We start from the raw sequence: 19027 nt of genomic DNA, 5'->3' as shown, positions 1-19027 counted from the left end.
TAATTAGATCTGCTTTCATGGTGTCGAGTAACGGGATAAAGTTATCTTTATATATTTGTTGTTTGTTGTCACTTCTAAGCATCCTAAGTATTTAACATTGGTCCACTTAAAGGATTGCTGTAGATCGTGAGTTATTATTTTTCTAATTGCCATTATTTCTGTTTTCTTCCACATTAATTTTACAAGGCAGGCATTGAGTTTTCAATATTAGTCAGGAATATCAGGAGATCATCTGCAAATAAGTTTAGTTTATAGTCATGTTTATCAATACTGATACCTGTTACGTTTGGGTTCTGTCTAATTCTTTCTGTAAGCGGATCAATTACCAGTGCAAACAGGAGGGGGACGAGAGGACATCCCTGTCTTGTACCCCTTTCTAAAGCAAATTCATCAGATAATTATTTGTGTATATTTTTACTTTAGAATATTTATATAATATTTGTATGAAATGTATTATTTGAGCTGGAAAGTTGAAGGCTTCCAAAGTTTTGAATATAATTAAAATCACATTGCAGTTATGACAAAACATTATTTCCCATGTTATTGCCTAACTAGACTATATGGCTACGAAGACATGAGGAAAGTTGTGTAATTTAAATAAAACCAGAGCGGAAGAGGCGAACTTTAGGTTCCTTTGTTGAATTTGCGAGGCATGCAAGACAATTAAGACATTGTGAGATGCAGATTACCAAGACTTATGTGCATCTCGCACCCTCCTCTCTCTCCCTCGCGCTGGCCTGCCTGCTCTTTCTCTTCGCTAATGATGCGAGTGTGTGTTCAGTCTTCGGTCAGTTGCGTGGAGAATATCCTAGCCCAGGCTATTTATGCAACCGATGTCACTGGGATACAGAGTTATCTTCGGGCCAGTCTTGCGATCACGTGGTAGGCTACTCTTCGTTGCTGAGTGGGTGGGGGTGTTTTTGTCTCATAATTTGAAATTACAGTAGGCTACCGGTATAGCCTGTATTAATTACCCTTTTCAGATATAATGGTATGTGGCCACTTGAAAGCGCCTCAGCTACGGCATGTTTGTCTGTCTGTTACGGTAGGCTACACTACGGCTTTTTAAAAGCCGACACAAAACCTTCACTGGAGACATGAACGGCATTTTACTTGTCTATAAAGTAATTCTGCTTCTGAAGTGGGACTAACTTCCATCACTAGGCGACCAGAACTGTCAATCCTAGCCTGCTTGCTGCCTGCTCGCAGACCACTCTTTCCTAAAAAAGTACTTTAAAGTTCGTTAAATATCGCAACTTTCCAAGATATTTAGTAGAAAGAAAGCACCTCTAGCTACCCTACCATACACAACACAGCAGCACATAAATCAGCAACGTGTATTGTTGTTTGATTAATATGTATCAAGTCTGGTAAGACTTTTGCCATTCTGTTGCTTATGAGTTTTGTTATTTTATTGTCACAATTTATAAAAAAACGTATGAGTCTAATCTGCAGGGGACTCTCCAGATTTTCCTGGTTTTAATATAACTTAAATAACTATTTGATACATGGAACTCAGAAGCACCGAATTGAGTGACATGTGTTTGAATAAATAGGGATGCTACTTTGTCCCAGAATGACAAATAAAATTATATGGAAAAGCCGTCCATTACCTGGTGCTTTCCTCCGCACGTATGTTTTAACAGTGTCAAATATTTGTTGGGGGGTGATTTCTATTTTTATTGATACTTTTTTTGTCTGCTGATAGATTTAATAACCCTGAAGCAACTAAGAAGATTGTAGGATCAGTCCAACTGTTATTTGATTCTGATTTATATACATTTTCATAGAAGCATTTAAAATTGTTATTAATAGCATCACATTTACATTTTAGTCATTTAGCAGACGCTCTTATCCAGAGCGACTTACAGGAGCAATTAGGGTTAAGTGCCTTGCTTAAGGGCACATCGACAGATTTTTCACCTAGTCGGCTCGGCGATTAGAACCAGCGACCTTTCGGTTACTGGCACAACGCTCTTACCCACTAAGCTACCTGTTGTTTCTAATTAAATAATTCTAACTGGTTTGGCATGTATTCTTTTTGTGAGGCCTGCGAGGTGTTTACCAGGTTTATTTGCCATTAAATAAATAGTATGCTTTATTTGAGTTTAACATGTAGTTGTTGGCTCTCTTCAAAAGTAAAAGATCATATTCCTGCTTAAGTAAAAAAAAAAAAAATGTTTCTTTACCTTGTAAATACTTTTTAGCCGCTTTTTCTAAGATAGAAATTAAAATTAAAGAAAAATAAATAATTAACTCAGATGTAACTCTTGCAGAGCATGAGATTATCATTCCCCTGATGTACGCCTTCAAAGCATCCCAAATTATGTTGGGGGTCGGCTTTTCACTGTCCTCTATGTCTACATTTGTACTGGTAAAGGTCTTTATTTTTTCATTTACGTATTTAATACATTTTGTGTCTTGAAGATGCACTCTGTTCATTCTCCATATTCTGTCGCTAAGTGTATTTTATTTTGGTGTAATTAAGCATGATACAGAAGAATGATCCAATATCACTATATCATAATAGTTCAATTAAATACAATCTTCATTTGTGCTAAAAATGTAATACATTTCATACTTTCCTTTGACAACATTCTTCCAGTCTCTCATTCTCCAAGAGCTAATGAATAAAACCTCACTGAAAAGCCAAAAGGTAAATCCCCAAGCCGTGTGGGAAAAACAGATGAAGAGAAAGAGAATAGATAGGTATTTACTTAATTAGCCCTGTCCAACATTTTAATTGATAAGGGATCTAGAGGTACACCTAGTGAAGTCTCCACTATCTCAACTCCAGTGCTCTCCTCTACCAGATAGTTAATCCCTGCAATCATTCATCTCTCAGCTCTGCCAACAGAGACTGATTTAGTCTAGCGCTCAGGTTAGGTTCCGAACACACACACACGTGTGTGTGTGCACTAGGGATGGGTGTTTTACTATTAAAATAATATGAAACATTTTTGGATATCCAGATAGTCGAAATTCAAAAAAAGGAAAACATTTAGCTATTGACTCTTGACCAATCAGAATGACTCAAATGCGCATGGCAGAGGTAAACAGCGGACATGCTGATTTTCTTCGGTAGTTTAACTAACAGCAACAACGAAAGATAAGTCTGATTTTCGCAATAATAGAACTGATTCTCTTACAAAAAGGTTTTCTGGTAAGTGTTTTGCATTGATCCGTGTCAGGTATTGTGGAAACTCTGTTAGGTGAGCGCATGTAATTGCTATTTGAAGTGATATTAAATTAAGAATTTCAAATGTTGTGGTACATCCTTGTAGGTAAAAATGACTTAGACAAAGCTTTTTCATTGTTAAAATAGGCCTACAAAATGTTTTCTCCAAGAATTAACATTCACCGTGCCCATCCTTTAGTTTGCACGCACGCGCACACACAAACAAACACATGCGCGCACACACACACACACACAAACACAAACAAACACACGCGCACACACACAAACAATTGGACAGGAATACACACAACATACTTGCAAACACACCAACTACACACACACTACTATGGAAAATAAACTGGGGTGGTGATTACATCCTCCTGAACCAGCAGAGGTATGATGAAACCAGTCTATTTATGCCTTGGTTGGTTGGTCGGTTCATCGGTCAGTGTGAGATTAGAATGCAGACAGAGATACTGCTGCAACTCTTCAGGGGCATCAGAATGAGGACGGACAGAAAGAAAGAACCACACAGTGTTTTCACTGTTTTCACACACTGGAGACACTGACCCAATGGAATAAAAAAGAGAGGACAGGAGAAGAAACATCTCTTCTTTCTCTCACAATCTCTGTGCACACACACACACACACACACACACTCAGATAAAGCCTGCTCTAAACCTTGGGAGAAGAGGCTCTGGGCAGAGCTGAGGATAAGATAGACTAAGATAAAGGGATAGAGGGAGGGAGGGAGGATAAAAAAATCCCCCTCCATAAGAACAAATCCTCTGGAACAGAACCAGCCCTGTGTGTGTGTGTGTGTGTGTGTGTGTGTCCAGCATATCTGATTAGAGAGATATAGATCTTAATGATGCTCCAAGTAGCACTGGAAAAATAAAACTCTCCTTGTCAACAAAGGTAATGTCCCAAATGGCACCCTTTTCACAACATAGTTCACTTGACCTATGGGCCCTAGTCAAAAGTAGTGCACTATATAGGGAATAGGGTGCCATTTGGGATGCAAACAAAGACCGTGATATAATGGATGGAACATATGCAGCCGGTGTTGCCTGTGGGATGGAGGGGTGGAGAGGAGAGAGAGCGAGAGAGAGATCCATTAGCTATGGTTTGGTCCAGTGAAGGTAAAGAGGTGAGAGGGTTACAGATGAGAGGGGTCATAGGTGAAAGCGGGAGAAGGGAAGACAAGGGTGAGAGGAGCAGGGGGAGAGAACGGAGGGAGAGGTGATAGTAGTAGGTAGAGTAGAGGGGGGGTATGGGTGAGCAGCAGGGGAGTTAGAGGTTTCAGCAAGAGGGGCAGGGGGTGAGGAAGTGAGAGGGGTAGGCACCCCCTCCCTCCTCATCTCTCTCCCTCCCTCCCTCCCCCCCACCCATCTCTCTCTCTCTCTCTCTTTTTCTCCTACTGCTGCTGCTCTACCTCCTTCATTAAGATCAGCAGCAGCACAGAGCTGTACTTGACCCAGTGGCCAGTCTGCCCACCACCTGTCCTTCAATCTAGAGCATCCCTTATAGACTTGGCACAGAGTGCATGTGGTCAGTCTTATGGCCCAATAGTGATGAGGAGAGATACGTGATGTGTTAAGTCAACGTGTCGATGGGTAATATAAACAGGACTGATCCGTTCCTCTGCACTCTCTATAGCGTGTTTCTATCTGAGCAGTAGCACACGTGTGTTTTTATCCGAGTGCATGCTTGTGTTTTGACACACTGTATGTCAACATCTTCTGTTGCTGTTTCCAGAACACCGGGGGGCTGGCGGGTCACACACACACATACACTGGTGGGGCAGGAGGGGGAACGGGGGAGGAACTTAGTGAAGTCTTAAGATTAACTGACAGGAAGGAGAGGAGAACAAGAGGTCGCGACCCTAGGGTCACTGGATGTCCGTCCAGAGGATATGGAGCCCCCCTCCAAACACATACACACATCGTGCTCACCACTGGTCATGTGTGACACACAAAAACAAGATCATCAGCCTGACAGCCAGTAAACAAACCCAACAATGAGAGAGAGAGAGAGAGAGAGAGAGAGAGAGAGAGAGAGAGAGAGAGAGAGAGAGAGAGAGAGAGAGAGAGAGAGAGAGAGAGAGAGAGAGAGAGAGAGAGAGAGAGAGAGAGAGAGAGAGAGAGAGAGAGAGAGAGAGAGAGAGAGAGAGAGAGAGAAAGCCCTTAAATTGGAATTGAATTGAATTGAGAGAGAGATCCGAGTCTGTGTTTTCCTCATCAGCCCTGATTTCCTGTCTCAGTTCAACCATTCTGATTTACAAGCTTTAATTAATATCAAACTACCACAGGTTTGCCAATTTCATGGTTTTTCACTGCAGGGAAATGTACTCTGCGGATTACCAAATATACACAGAGCTAAAATAAGACGTTGATAGAGAGATTAATTAGTGAAAAGCCTGCATGGAAAAGTGATCCAGTCAGAGTTTATAGAGTCACATTTAGTTTCAAGTTAAAGCTCGTTTTACGAGTGGGATTATCAAGGTTTTAAAAACATTACATTTAGGTGGTCAGTTTATGGTTCTTTACGGTCTGCTAAATTACTTAAATGTTAAATGTTCCACAACAAGGGGACAGGATAGGTGGGAGAGGGTTGCAGTGGGACCACTAATGCAGAGGAGAACCTAGGGGAATACATTACACAGAGATTTGCTTCTTTGTCTGCGTCTCAAATGGCACCCTATTCTCTATATAGCACTATGGGCCCTGGTCAAAGGTGCGTTATAAAGGGCATAGGGTGCCATTTGAGACGCAGCCCTCTCACATACAAATCTTCCCTTCTCTCCCTTACGACACCCTCTCACTGAAGTGCTTATCATGCAACTGAGTGGGTTTCATTGTCTCCCTCTCTCAGCAATGAAACTGTCAACAAAGCCAGGCTTCTAGAGTACACAGTAACACAAAAACACCTGCCACAAGAGGAGATGCAAGCAACGCAATTACGAGGAGAATTTAGAGCCATCCCTCATTTCCCTCAACTAGACATTTTTTGAAAGACCATGTCATTTTCTTGGCCCTCAGTTGTCCAGAATAAACATGGGCTGTGCCCCTAATGGCACCCTGGTCATTTGAGAAACCTCTCTAAAGAGGACCAGGGGACAACATTAAATGTCTCCCATGTTGTTTTCCACTGCCCCAGGCCCCAGCTGTAGGTAGTGTACTGTGGTTTATTGTATTGTGAAGCCAGGCAGGTTGTGTTAGGGTTCAGTAGTTAGGTAGTGGCTAAGTCCCAAATGGCACCCTATCCCCTATATAGGGCTCTGGTTTAATGTAGTGCACTATGTAGGGAATAGGGTGCCATTTGGGATGCAGCCAGCGAGAAGCCTTTAGTTTCCTCTGAGTTTAACTCCAGCAGGCAGCTAGCTACTGGCCGGACGGTGTTTTCATTGTTCCCCTGCAATTCCTAACCTCTCAGGAATTCCTGCCTCTACCAGGAAATATGGTTTACAAGAACAGGCACCAAGCCTAGGCATCCACGTCACTAACCTAACCCCCCTTTCCCCCTGCACCCTCCTGGTAATCTCTTCCCCTTTACCCTCTGCCTCTCAACCACTCTCTCCCCTTATCTTCCTAATATCTCTCTACCCCTCTCCTTGCTCTGCTGGCAAAAACTCTCTCCCCCTCTCTCTTTCCCCTTATTCACCTTTCCCCCCTGGCAGATCCTCCCGGCTCATCCCTCCGGAGAGTCAGACTGCAACCCCCAAAACAGTCACACATGCCCTCTTGGACCAGGGTCTGAAACTGTGTGCATGTCTGTCCCAAATGGCAGCCTATTCCCTATAGTCAGCTACTTTTGACCAGGGCGCATAGCCCCTGGCCTGTGTTGGGTAACAGCTGGATATTGAGATGTTAGACATAGATCATTCAGATAATATCTGACCCTTCATGTGAATGTTCCTCTCAGATTTCCTGCAGTGCCAAAGGTGTGTGGCTGGTGAATTTACGTTCTTTCTCAAAGCCACGTGAGGAGAACATGGGTTGTTTAATCATACTGTTAGATGTGTGTATTGTTGTGAATTGTTAGCCACTACTGCACTGTTGGAGCTAGGAACAGAAGCATTTTGCTACACCCGCAATAACATCTGCTAAATATGTGTATGTGACCAATAAAATTTGATTTGATGACATCAAGGATCAGATGCTTGGGTGAAGTGTGTGTGTGTGTTTCTAATGAAGAGCCTCAGATGAAAATGATCAGTCAGGGCTCTCTCTCTCCAGCCCCAGGGTTGTTCTTTCATCCCCAGATGATGACACTCTCCCCGGCTCCACACTCACACACGCTCCCCAGCATCTCCACATGATAAGGGAGAGGAGGAGAAGTAAGTAGGTCCATCTCGTTCCCTCCCTCCCTCCCTCCCTCTTTCCTTTCCTCCCATGTCTCAGAGAGGGTAGGACTCAGACCTTTCATCAACATCATATGAACCTCTCCACTTGAACATATTCAGGCCATTGAGATGGCAAAATGTTACTTGTTTACCACAGAACTGTAAAGCTACAGTAGTTTGGCAGAGCAAATGAGAGCTGCTTAAAGGAAATATATGAAACATTTCATAACTACTTGGCAAAGTAGCGTAGATCGAAGTATCACTCTATCGATAATACTGATACATAAATAAACAAATGTTTGATTTACTGCCAGTGCTTTAGCGCCAGTTCCTTGGAAAGCTCCTTCAATGAAACCCAGTCACAGCACCCCAGGGGGGCGGAGGCGGGGGTTGCATTCCCAAAAACACAGGACAGAGAGAGGACACATTCCCTAAAAACTCCCATGCTATTTGTGATTCCCAGATGGCACCCTATTCCCTACTTAGTGTGCTACTTTTGACCAGGGCACATCGGGGTCTGGTCAAAGGTTGTGCACTATGTAGGGAATGGGGTGCTATTTGGGACACAAACATTGCCTCCATCCATTACATTCTATCTCAACCCAATTATGGAATGATGGTGGGATGTTTTCTAGGAAGAGACTATTCCAGAAGGATTGCTCTGTATCAAGCTAAGAGTCATTCCTAGTTCATCATCTCCCTCCATCCCTCTTTCCCCCCCTCTATCCCTCTCTCCCTCCCTACATCCCCTCTCTTTATCTCCCCCCATCCCACATTTATCCCTCGATCCCTCGCTCTCCTTCCCTCCCTTTCTCTCCCTCCCTCCATCCATCCCTCTCTCCTTCCCTCCCTCCAGTCCATTGGAACCATCTGTGTTGCAGAGGGGAGTAGAGGGAGGGAGAGAGAGAAGGAAGAAGGCATAGAGGAACAGAGGAATGTCTACATACAGAATCAGTTTTGCATTTAAGATCACAATGAATATGATTACATGGACACTAACAGGGGGGACCTGATGCTAGATCACCACTCCTACACTGAGACACTTGATACGTACGGCCCCAGATCTAGACTGTGTCTATGCATCCTGGCCACTACGGCTCCCCTCCCCATTACTTTCCCAAGACTTTGCTTTCCTTTCCCTGTATGGTGGGAAATAACCTTCACAGTGCCCCCAGCCCCACTTTCCCCCACCATACAGGTGTAATCGTATTCATTGTGATCTTAAATGCAAAACTGATTCTGAATCAACACTCCTACTCTGAGACACTTGATTCATACGGCCCCAGTCCTGAGTCTGACCAGTGGTCACCGCCCGGTTGTAAATGACAGGTCAAAAGCTTCCTTCACATGTATGCAGACTTAATAACACATTCATAATCACAATTTATGAATAGGCCCAGTTTTCCTGTTCAGATCTCCTTAGAAAAACTCCCGGACCATGCTTATGTATTAAGCCGCCTTCGCTGTCATTACATTGCCAAGCATTGTCTAACAAAGCGAGACATAAGTAACTCTACAGACAATTAATTTCCATATCTAAAATATGTTAACAGCTCTCTCAAATTGTGTCTTGCACGCATAGACAGGCATCCAGGACCCAGTGTGCATTTTTAAACAGCAGTGGCCTTCCATCCTTCCTGCCTTTGAGCCTGGCTGTTTTCTTAGTAATGCCATTAAGCTGACAGAATGTCATTCTTATGGCCCAGCCAAATCCTGCGTTACCGTTCAGGCCAGGCAGCATAGGGGAGTCCATTCCAGGCACATACACACGCAAACACGCTCACACAGTGGTGTGCAGGAGAACAGCTGTGTGCCAGTATGGGTGGTTTTGATTTTAGGTCCACCTGTGTCTCTGTTGGCACCTGTTTCTGTGTGTGTGTGTGTTTTGGTTCAGGTTTTGGCAAAGAGCTCGACTCCCAGGTATTTGCTGTGGAGGTTTTCAGACCACTTTTATGGATGGAATGAGAATCACTATAGAAGAATCTTTAAGGTTTGATTGATCACTTAGACACTGTGTTCAAGCCACATTCACATTGCATGAAGACTGCAAAATCCCAGGGAGATGTATAGTTCAAGTAGATTCATATTTTACTGAGTATTATTTGTAAACACTTAGGTATCTGAAAAATACATCACAGAATAGCTTTAATCACAGAATAATAAACCTGGATCTAAATCTCTCAGTGGAGTCTTATAATAAAAGAAGCCTTGTCTTTTAAGTAGCAAAAAACGATTATAAAGTTGTATTGTTGAAAGAATGTGAGAATAGGATTAAACAGTCACACTGGTCTCAGAAAGTCATAGAGAAGAATGCCTTCCTTTATGCAGTTGCTGCTTTATTTATTTCTCACACTTAATCTGAAAAGGTAATCTCCTTTAAGAAGAGGCCTAGGCTACAAACACTGCTGGTAAACCCTCAACTGGGCTAGATTATTAAACAGTGGTTTACTCTGAGATAGACAAATTATAGTTTGAGTTTCAACATCAATGAGATTGACAGGCAATGCACGACTCGGGTTTTGCGGTGAACCGCATGAGTTCTGTTGTTTGGGGGTCGGAGGACTCCTATGCGCCTTGCATAATAAGTAGGCTAGTTTGTTGTCTGTGACTGAGGTTTCTTCCAGCAAGCGAATATATCTGGGAGATATTAAATAGACTATTTCATTAAATAATAAAACTTGATGAACTCACTGAAAGGAACTCGAGTGTCCCGACATAATCCCGTTCAGTCTTCAGAAGTTCGTTCAAAACACACACTCTCAAACGTAGCTGTTTCTCCAAATCTTTCCCGTATTCTCCTTTGCTTTCATCAGTCATGGTGATAACGCAATTCATGAAGGCGATATATTGTCTGCAGAACGTTTGAAATGAAAAAGTTTAATTCAGTTGTTGCTGAAAAAAGTTTGCAACATGGTATAAAAGTGGAGGTGAAACTCTGTTCACTCACTTCCCTCACTGCGCTGCAAAAACACTCAGTCCAATGAATAAAATGCCCTTTATAACACAACATACGAAACAACCAAAACAAAAAGCTCAATTTAACAACTTCTCCGCTATAAACGCTCAAAATTCACGACCAAATGTGGAGACGCTCGCATAGTTTCACACGCCTGCCTGACTGAGAGAAAGGAAAGCTGTGAAACCCAACAGTGGTATGCGTCTGGACATCAGTCACACAACTTGACTCCTGTTTAGTTCCAGCCTCCCTCCTCTTTCTCACTCTTCCACCCATAGAGTTAGTTAGAGGACCCAACATTGTATATGTCATGTTATGGAGTCTATGAGCATGAGCAGAGCCATTGGGGCCAACTCAATTTTAAAGTAGTCAATTGTCATATTGTACAACTTCTATGAGTTGGTAAACGAACTGAAAGTGTGCATACTAACACCTGGAGTGTGTTGTTTGAAAAGGTATGAAGCCAAGGTTGGTGATTTACTGCAAACATAGAACGTTTTCTCACAAGTATACATCATTAGCTGATCCCCCCTGATGACCTGGATGGAATTATGTCATCCTTCCTTAACCCATGGGAAATCCCACCCAGTTGACTACTTAAAAATGGTTAAAGTCCTCAATTGTGCTGCCCATGATTAAACAAGCTTTTGGGCACTAGAATCCTCTATCTATCTCTATGCTTCCACCCAACCATCACCACCAAGAGGACAGGAAACCAACCCTGGGAATGGCCGCCAGCAGACCCAGGTCATGTCCCCAAAGACATTTCACTAATGGCACTCTATACCCTACATAGTGCACTACTTTTGACCAGGACATTAGTGCACTATATAGGGATTAGGGTGTCATTTGGGAAAGACCCAGCCTGCTCCCTTCAGACCAACAGTGTGGAGGGGAAATGTTCATGACATGCATGGTAAGGGTAACATGTAACACTTACCCATAGTGTAAGTGTTACACTATTCATAGGCCTCCTCTCTGGGATTTAGAAGTTATGTATTAGCCTAATGCAAAAGTGACATTTAATGTGAGAGAGTAGTTACAGTTGAAGTCAGAAGTTTACATACACCTTAGCAAAATACATTTAAACTCAGTTTTTCACAATTCCTGACATTTAATCCTAGTAAAAATAGCCTGTTTTAGGTCAGTTAGGATCACCACTTTATTTTAAGAATGTGAAATGTCAGAATAATAGTAGAGATAATGATTTATTTCAGCTTTTATTTCTTTCTTTCTTTCATTACATTCCCAGTGGGTCAGAAGTTTACATACACTCAATTAGTATTTGGTAGCATTGCCTTTAAATTGTTTAACTTGGGTCAAACGTTTCGGGTAGCCTTCCACAAGCTTCCCACAATAAGTTGGGTGAATTTTGGCCCATTCCTCCTGACAGAGCTGGTGTAACTGAGTCAGGTTTGTAGGCCTCCTTGCTCGCACACGCTTTTTCAGTTCTGCCCACAAATGTTCTATAGGATTGAGGTCAGGGCTTTGTGATGGCCACTCCAATACCTTGACTTTGTTGTCCTTAAGCCATTTTGCCACAACTTTGGAAGTATGCTTGGGGTTATTGTCCATTTGGAAGACCCATTTGCGACCAAGCTTTAACTTCCTGACTGATGTCTTGAAATGTTGCTTCAATATATACACATAATTTTCCTTCCTCATGATGCCATCTATTTTGTGAAGTGCACCAGTCCCTCCTGAAGCAAAGCACCCCCACAGCATCATGCTGCCCCCCCATGCTTCATGGTTGGGATGGTGTTCTTCGGCTTGCAAGCAACCCCCTTTTTCCTCCAAACATAATGATGGTCATTATGGCCAAACAGTTCTATTTTTGTTTCATCAGACCAGAGGACATTTCTCCAAAAAGGACGATCTTTGTCCCCATGTGCAGTTGCAAACTGTAGTCTGGCTTTTTTATGGTGGTCTTGGAGCAGTGGCTTCTTCCTTGCTGAGAGGCCTTTCAGGTTATGTCGATACAGGACTCGTTTTACTGTGGATATAGATACTTTTGTACCTGTTTCCTCCAGTATCTTCACAAGGTCCTTTGCTGTTGTTCTGGGATTGATTTGCACTTTTCGCACCAAAGTACGTTCATCTCTAGGAGACAGAACGCGTCTCCTTCCTGAGCGGTATGACGGCTGCGTGGTCCCATGGTGTTTATACTTGCGTACTATTGTTTGTACAGATGAAAGTGGTAGCTTCAGGCGTTTAGAAATTGCTCCCAAGGATGAACCAGACTTGTGGAGGTCTACAATTTTTTTCCTGAGGTCTTGGCTGATTTATTTTGATGTTCCCATGATGTCAAGCAAAGAGGCACTGAGTTTGAAGGTAGGCCTTGAAATACATCCACAGGTACACCTCCAATTGACTCAAATGATGTCAATTAGCCTATCAGAAGCTTCTAAAGCCATGACATAATTTTCTGGAAATTTCCAAGCTGTTTAAAGGCACAGTCAACTTAGTGTATGTAAACTTCTGACCCACTGGAATTGTGATACAGTGAATTATAAGTGAAATAATCTGTCTGTAAACAATTGTTGGAAGAATTATTTGTGTCACGCACAAAGTAGACGTCCTAACCGACTTGCCAAAACTATAGTTTGTTAACAAGAAATTTGTGGAGTGGTTGAAAAACGAGTTTTAATGACTCCAACTTAAGTGTATGTACACTTCCGACTTCAACTGTATATATATATATATATATATTTGTATTATTACTTTAGTAATTTAGCAGATGCTCTTATCCAGAGTGTCTTAGAGTTAATGCATTTATTTTAAGATATACAGTAGCAGTCAAAAGTATGGACACACCTACTAATTCCAGGGTTTTTCTTTATTTTTTATATTTTCTACATTTTAGAATAATTGTGAAGACATCAAAACTATGAAATAACAAATATGGAATCATGTAGTAACCAAAAAAGTGTTAAACAAATCAAAATATATTTTAGATTCTTCAAAGTAGCCACCCTTTGCCTTGATGACAGCTTTGCACACTCTTGGCATTATCTCAACCAGCTTCACGAGGTAGTCACTTCAATTAACAGGAGTGCCTTGTTAAAAGTTAATTGTGGAATTTCTTTCCTTCTTAATGTGTTTAAGCAAATCAGTTGTGTTGTGACAAGGTAGGGTTGGTATACAGAAGATAGCCCTATTTGGTAAAAGACCAAGTCCATATTATGGCAAGAACAGCTCAAATATAGAAGCATACCAGATGGACATCATGAAAATGATCGGAGGAAGTTCAGGAGTAAAAACAATGTATATAGTATGTATAAGCATAAAGTAGAGGCCTAAGCATTGTTGTTCACTAGTTTCCTCCAATTAGGGAGGGGATGGTGTGGTTGGAAAGTAATAAAGGGAAATAAATATATTTTTAAAGGATATGTATGTATGTATATATGTATGTATGTGTATATATATATATATATATATATATATATATATATATATATATATATTTACATTTTCGTCATTTAGCAGACGCTCTTATCCAGAGCGACTTACAGTTAGTGAGTGCATACATTATTTTTATTTATTTTATTTTATTTTTTTATACTGGCCCCCCGTGGGAATCGAACCCACAACCCTGGTGTTGCAAATGCCATGCTCTACCAACTTAGCTACATCCCTGCCGGACATTCCCTCCCCTACCCTGGACGACGCTGGGCCAATTGTGCGCCGCCACATGGGTCTCCCGGTCGCGGCCAGCTACGACAGAGCCTAGATTCGATATACTGTATATATATATATATATATATATTAGGGCTGTCAAAAATAGCGCGTTAACGACGTTAATTAGTTGTTTGCTGTTAATTACGTCAATTTTTTTAACGCATTTCACGCATGCGCAGTGTGACAAATTATTCAGGTCAGGAAAGTGGTTGGGAGCTAGAGGCGAGATGGAGCAAGGTGAGCAAAGTGGGCCTATTGACGGATTCAAATATAAAAAGAATGATGATGGTACAGTTAACAAGTACAAGGTTATTTGCAAGATTTGTAAGAAGGAGTTTCAATTTCACCGGAGCTGTTCAAGCTTGAAGTACCATGTCAACGCCAAACATGCGTTTGCTGGGCCGTCAGATTCAGCAAGTGGTTTGCGCCAGACCACGCTGAATGTTTGCAGGCAATTAACAAAATCAACCTCAGATAATTTGACCAACACAATAGCAAAATGGATTGCAAAGGATTGTAGACCCATTAGCATTGTAGAAGACTCAGGTTTCCTTGATGTTTTGCAAGTGGCGTCTCAAGACTCATTCTATAAGCCACCGTCAAGAGCCACAGTTATGAAGAAAATCCACGAGCTCTATGAAAACGAAAAAGAAAAAAGGAAAGAGGTCTTGGCTCAAGTAAATCATATCTTTATTTATCTTTTGGTATGCATTTCAGAAAAAAAATGGTTAGGATTCAGGTGTAATTGCAAATAGTGATTAATCATGATTAATCCACTGAAAATTCTGATTAATTTGATTAAAAATTTTAATCATTTGACAGCCCTAATATATATATATATATGTATGCGAGAAAATAAAATAAAAAACATATGGGGGATTGGAAGTGATGCAGACAATTACATTGATGGAAGTTACAATCTATCTGCAATATTAAAGCTGATCTACCCCCCCCTAGACTGGTGGAAATCTGTCCTTTGGTCTGATGAGTCCAAATTTGAGATTTTTGATTCCAACCGCCGTGTCTTTGTGAGACGCAGAGTAGGTCAATGGATGATCTCTGCATGTGTGGTTCCCACCGTGAAGCATGGAGGAGGATGTGTGATGGTGTGAGGGTGCTTTGCTGATGACACTGTCAGTGATTTATTTAGAATTCAAGGCACACTTAACCAGCATGGCTACCACAGCATTCTGCAGCGATACACCATCCCATCTAGTTTGCGCTTAGTCGGACTATCATTTGTTTTTCAACAGGAAAATGACCCAACACACTTCCAGGCTGTGTAAGGGCTATTTGACCAAGAAGGAGAGTGATGGAGTGCTGCATCAGATGACCTGGCCTCCACAATCACCCGACCTCAACCCAATTGAGATGGTTTGGGATGAGTTGGACCGCAGGGTGAAGGAAAAGCAGCCAACAAGTACTCAGCATATGTGGGAACTCCTTCAAAACTGTTGGAAAAGCATTCCAGGTGAAGCTGGTTGAGAGAATGCCAAGAGTGTGCAAAGCTGTCATCAAGGCAAAGGGTGGCTACTTTAAAGAATCTAAAATATATTTTGATTTGTTTAACACTTTTTTGGTTACTACATGATTCCATATGTGTTATTTCATAGTTTTGATGTCTTCACTATTATTCTACAATGTAGAAAATAGTACAAATAAAGAAAGACCCTTGAATGAATAGGTGTGTCCAAACCTTTGACTGGTACTGTAGGTGAGACAACCACATATCACATAGTCATAGTCAGTACATTCTTTCCTCAATAATGAAATGGTGGTACTAATCAGATATTTACATACTGGGCTGTTAAGTTGTGGGAAGGAATACAATCTACACCACAACTGACTAGAAACAAACATAGTCCTACATTTGGGAAATCGCTAAATGAATATTGGTTGGGATTTTGTTTATGTTGTTGTTGTTGCCAGTTTTGCAGGCTACTAATCATTTGGTCTTCACTAAAGTATAGTATCATGTTAAACTTCAGAGTAGTGGACCGTCTTGGCAAAAAACTTGTGTGAGAATATGTAATATCTGAACAGTTCATCATTACCAAAAAAGAGAAGAATTCACACTTCTGAAGTGAGTGTTACCCATTTATAAAACTGACTGAATATGAAGGTGATGTGTGAGGTGACTGCAACCTGGACTCAGGGGTAGAAGTAACATAGTAAATGAAAATCTGGGACACTCAAATTAATATGATATGTTACATTTGGTATGGTTTTAATTTGTGGATGTCCATCATCCATTTTGTATGATATGTTACAAATTACAATTCGTATGATATATTATGAAGTACAATTGGTATAATATGTTACTAATTTCCATTTGTACAATATGTTACGAACTTGCAATAGTAATAGTAATAGTAATATGCCATTTAGCAGACGCTTTTATCCAAAGCGACTTACAGTCATGCGTGCATACATTTTTTTTTGTGTATGGGTGGTCCCGGGGATCGAACCCACTACCTTGGCGTTACAAGCGCCGTGCTCTACCAGCTGAGCTACAGAGGACCACAATATGTATGATATGTTACGAATTCCAATTTGTTGTAGCTAATGTTAGCTAGGCTAGGGGTTACGGTTAGGGTTAAGGTTGGTAAACTTTCGCAAAAGCAGTGCACCACAAAGGAAACAGGACAGATATCATAACAACAACAACAACACACTACTGTAGAATCCTGTAGCCTCATCCTTGAACTGTAACACAGTATGCAGGTTTCCAGACCAGCACTACTAACAATCACTAAACACACCATAGTGGTGGTGGTGACCCAACCAGACATATCAGCATTTCAATCCTACGTAGCATTTCAACAGTGTTGTGTTGCAGATGGCTTACGTGTTACATGAAGCGTTGAATTTGACATTTAGAGTTAAAACTACCTGCCGCCCCATGATTGTCAGGTGAAACATTGTTCGGGTACAGATTACAGAAACAGGCTGGTTAGATTGTTCTGACACACACTCACACAAAAGAGAGAAAGAGACCAACACGCGCACACACACACACACACACACAACATTCAGGTACACACTCACTTCAGCGCTTCCTCCCATTTGAATAGGAAGGGGAGCCTATATTGGACTCTTTTGCCTTGAGCTCCTTTTCTTTCTCAACCACAATATTAGGCTCATTTACCCCTTCAATCAGTCTATTCTTTAGATTAATGTACAGCTACTGTGAATTCAAAGTTGTTAGCCAGAGTCTACCTCTATCCTTTGAATTGCTGCAGTTTTTTTGTCCATTTGTTTTCATCTACCTTGGTTTTTAAACATCCCTGGTTTGTTCTCTCCATTTCCCCCTTACTCACACTCACTCACACGCGCGCACACACACACACACACACACACACACACACACACAGATTTAGAGATTAGTGTGGAGGCATTGGGTCTGCATTAACCGCCCGAGGCAAAAGTCAACAAATGTTGTCCAGCTGAGGTCCTAGTCAGGCCTCAGTGAGTTAGGCCTGCTTTTCCTCTGTTAACACCCCTTAACTCACACTCACACCACACACACTCAACAGTGTGACCCCTGTAGGAAAGGGACCCCAAAGCTGTGGTGTCAGAGGCCCCACACACACTGTATGAGGTCTCTCTCTGCCATGCTAACACTGACATGGCGTCTACGCCTTTAGTACATATTTTGGCCAAACTTTGCAGTAGGCCTACCATTACAGGTCTTAGGAATGACCTATGCAATTACCCTGTATCCAACTGGTAAGTACAATCTACCAGCTCGTCCTCTCATCGCTTTCTAAAAGTATAGTGACTTACTTGACTTAAACCTTTTTGGTCTTTGGGGAGCATAGGTAATTCACAAATGTCCTTCATCAGGATCGGTTCTGTGCTGTTTTCTCCACTTGTTTCAAGGATCTTATTGCTTCTCTTAGTTCTGCCTCCACAACCTTCTCCAGCTGTGCCCTGACAAATAGAAATGGTATTGTCAGTCGGTGGACTACTGGACAGAGTCTAATGCCATTATAAACTGGGTGGTTCGAACCCTGAATGCTATACCATGGGTATGACAAAACATTTAATTACAGTGGGGGAAAAAAGTATTTAGTCAGCCACCAATTGTGCAAGTTCTCCCACTTAAAAAGATGAGAGAGGCCTGTAATTTTCATCATAGGTACACGTCAACTATGACAGACAAAATGAGAAAAAAAATCCAGAAAATCACATTGTAGGATTTTTTATGAATTTATTTGCAAATTATGGTGGAAAATAAGTATTTGGTCAATAACAAAAGTTTCTCAATACTTTGTTATATACCCTTTGTTGGCAATGACACAGGTCAAACGTTTTCTGTAAGTCTTCACAAGGTTTTCACACACTGTTGCTGGTATTTTGGCCCATTCCTCCATGCAGATCTCCTCTAGAGCAGTGATGTTTTGGGGCTGTCGCTGGGCAACACGGACTTTCAACTCCCTCCAAATATTTTCTATGGGGTTGAGATCTGGAGACTGGCTAGGCCACTCCAGGACCTTGAAATGCTTCTTACGAAGCCACTCCTTCGTTGCCCGGGCGGTGTGTTTGGGATCATTGTCATGCTGAAAGACCCAGCCACGTTTCATCTTCAATGCCCTTGCTGATGGAAGGAGGTTTTCACTCAAAATCTCACGATACATGGCCTCATTCATTCTTTCCTTTACACGGATCAGTCGTCCTGGTCCCTTTGCAGAAAAACAGCCCCAAAGCATGATGTTTCCACCCCCATGCTTCACAGTAGGTATGGTGTTCTTTGGATGCAACTCAGCATTCTTTGTCCTCCAAACACGACGAGTTGAGTTTTTACCAAAAAGTTCTATTTTGGTTTCATCTGACCATATGACATTCTCCCAATCCTCTTCTGGATCAT

General features: G+C 41.7%; 1 protein-coding gene across 1 annotated transcript in view; it reads right to left on the bottom strand.

The window, feature by feature from the left end:
* prex2 (phosphatidylinositol-3,4,5-trisphosphate-dependent Rac exchange factor 2) overlaps window positions 1–10646 on the bottom strand; it is a 215923-nt gene extending 205277 nt beyond the window's left edge. Inside the window, exon 1 of the mRNA XM_084186138.1 lies at window positions 10215–10646. Coding sequence (XP_084042264.1) covers window positions 10215–10358 — 144 coding nt within the window. The 5' untranslated portion in view covers window positions 10359–10646. The remainder of the gene's footprint in view (window positions 1–10214) is intronic.
* Between the last annotated feature and the right edge of the window lie 8381 nt (window positions 10647–19027).

This window comes from Coregonus lavaretus, assembly GCF_964263955.1.
Source record: "Coregonus lavaretus genome assembly, chromosome: 2".
NCBI lineage: Eukaryota > Metazoa > Chordata > Actinopteri > Salmoniformes > Salmonidae > Coregonus > Coregonus lavaretus.
Note: the sequence above shows the minus strand (reverse complement) of the source record. Positions and strands in the feature narration are given on the sequence as shown.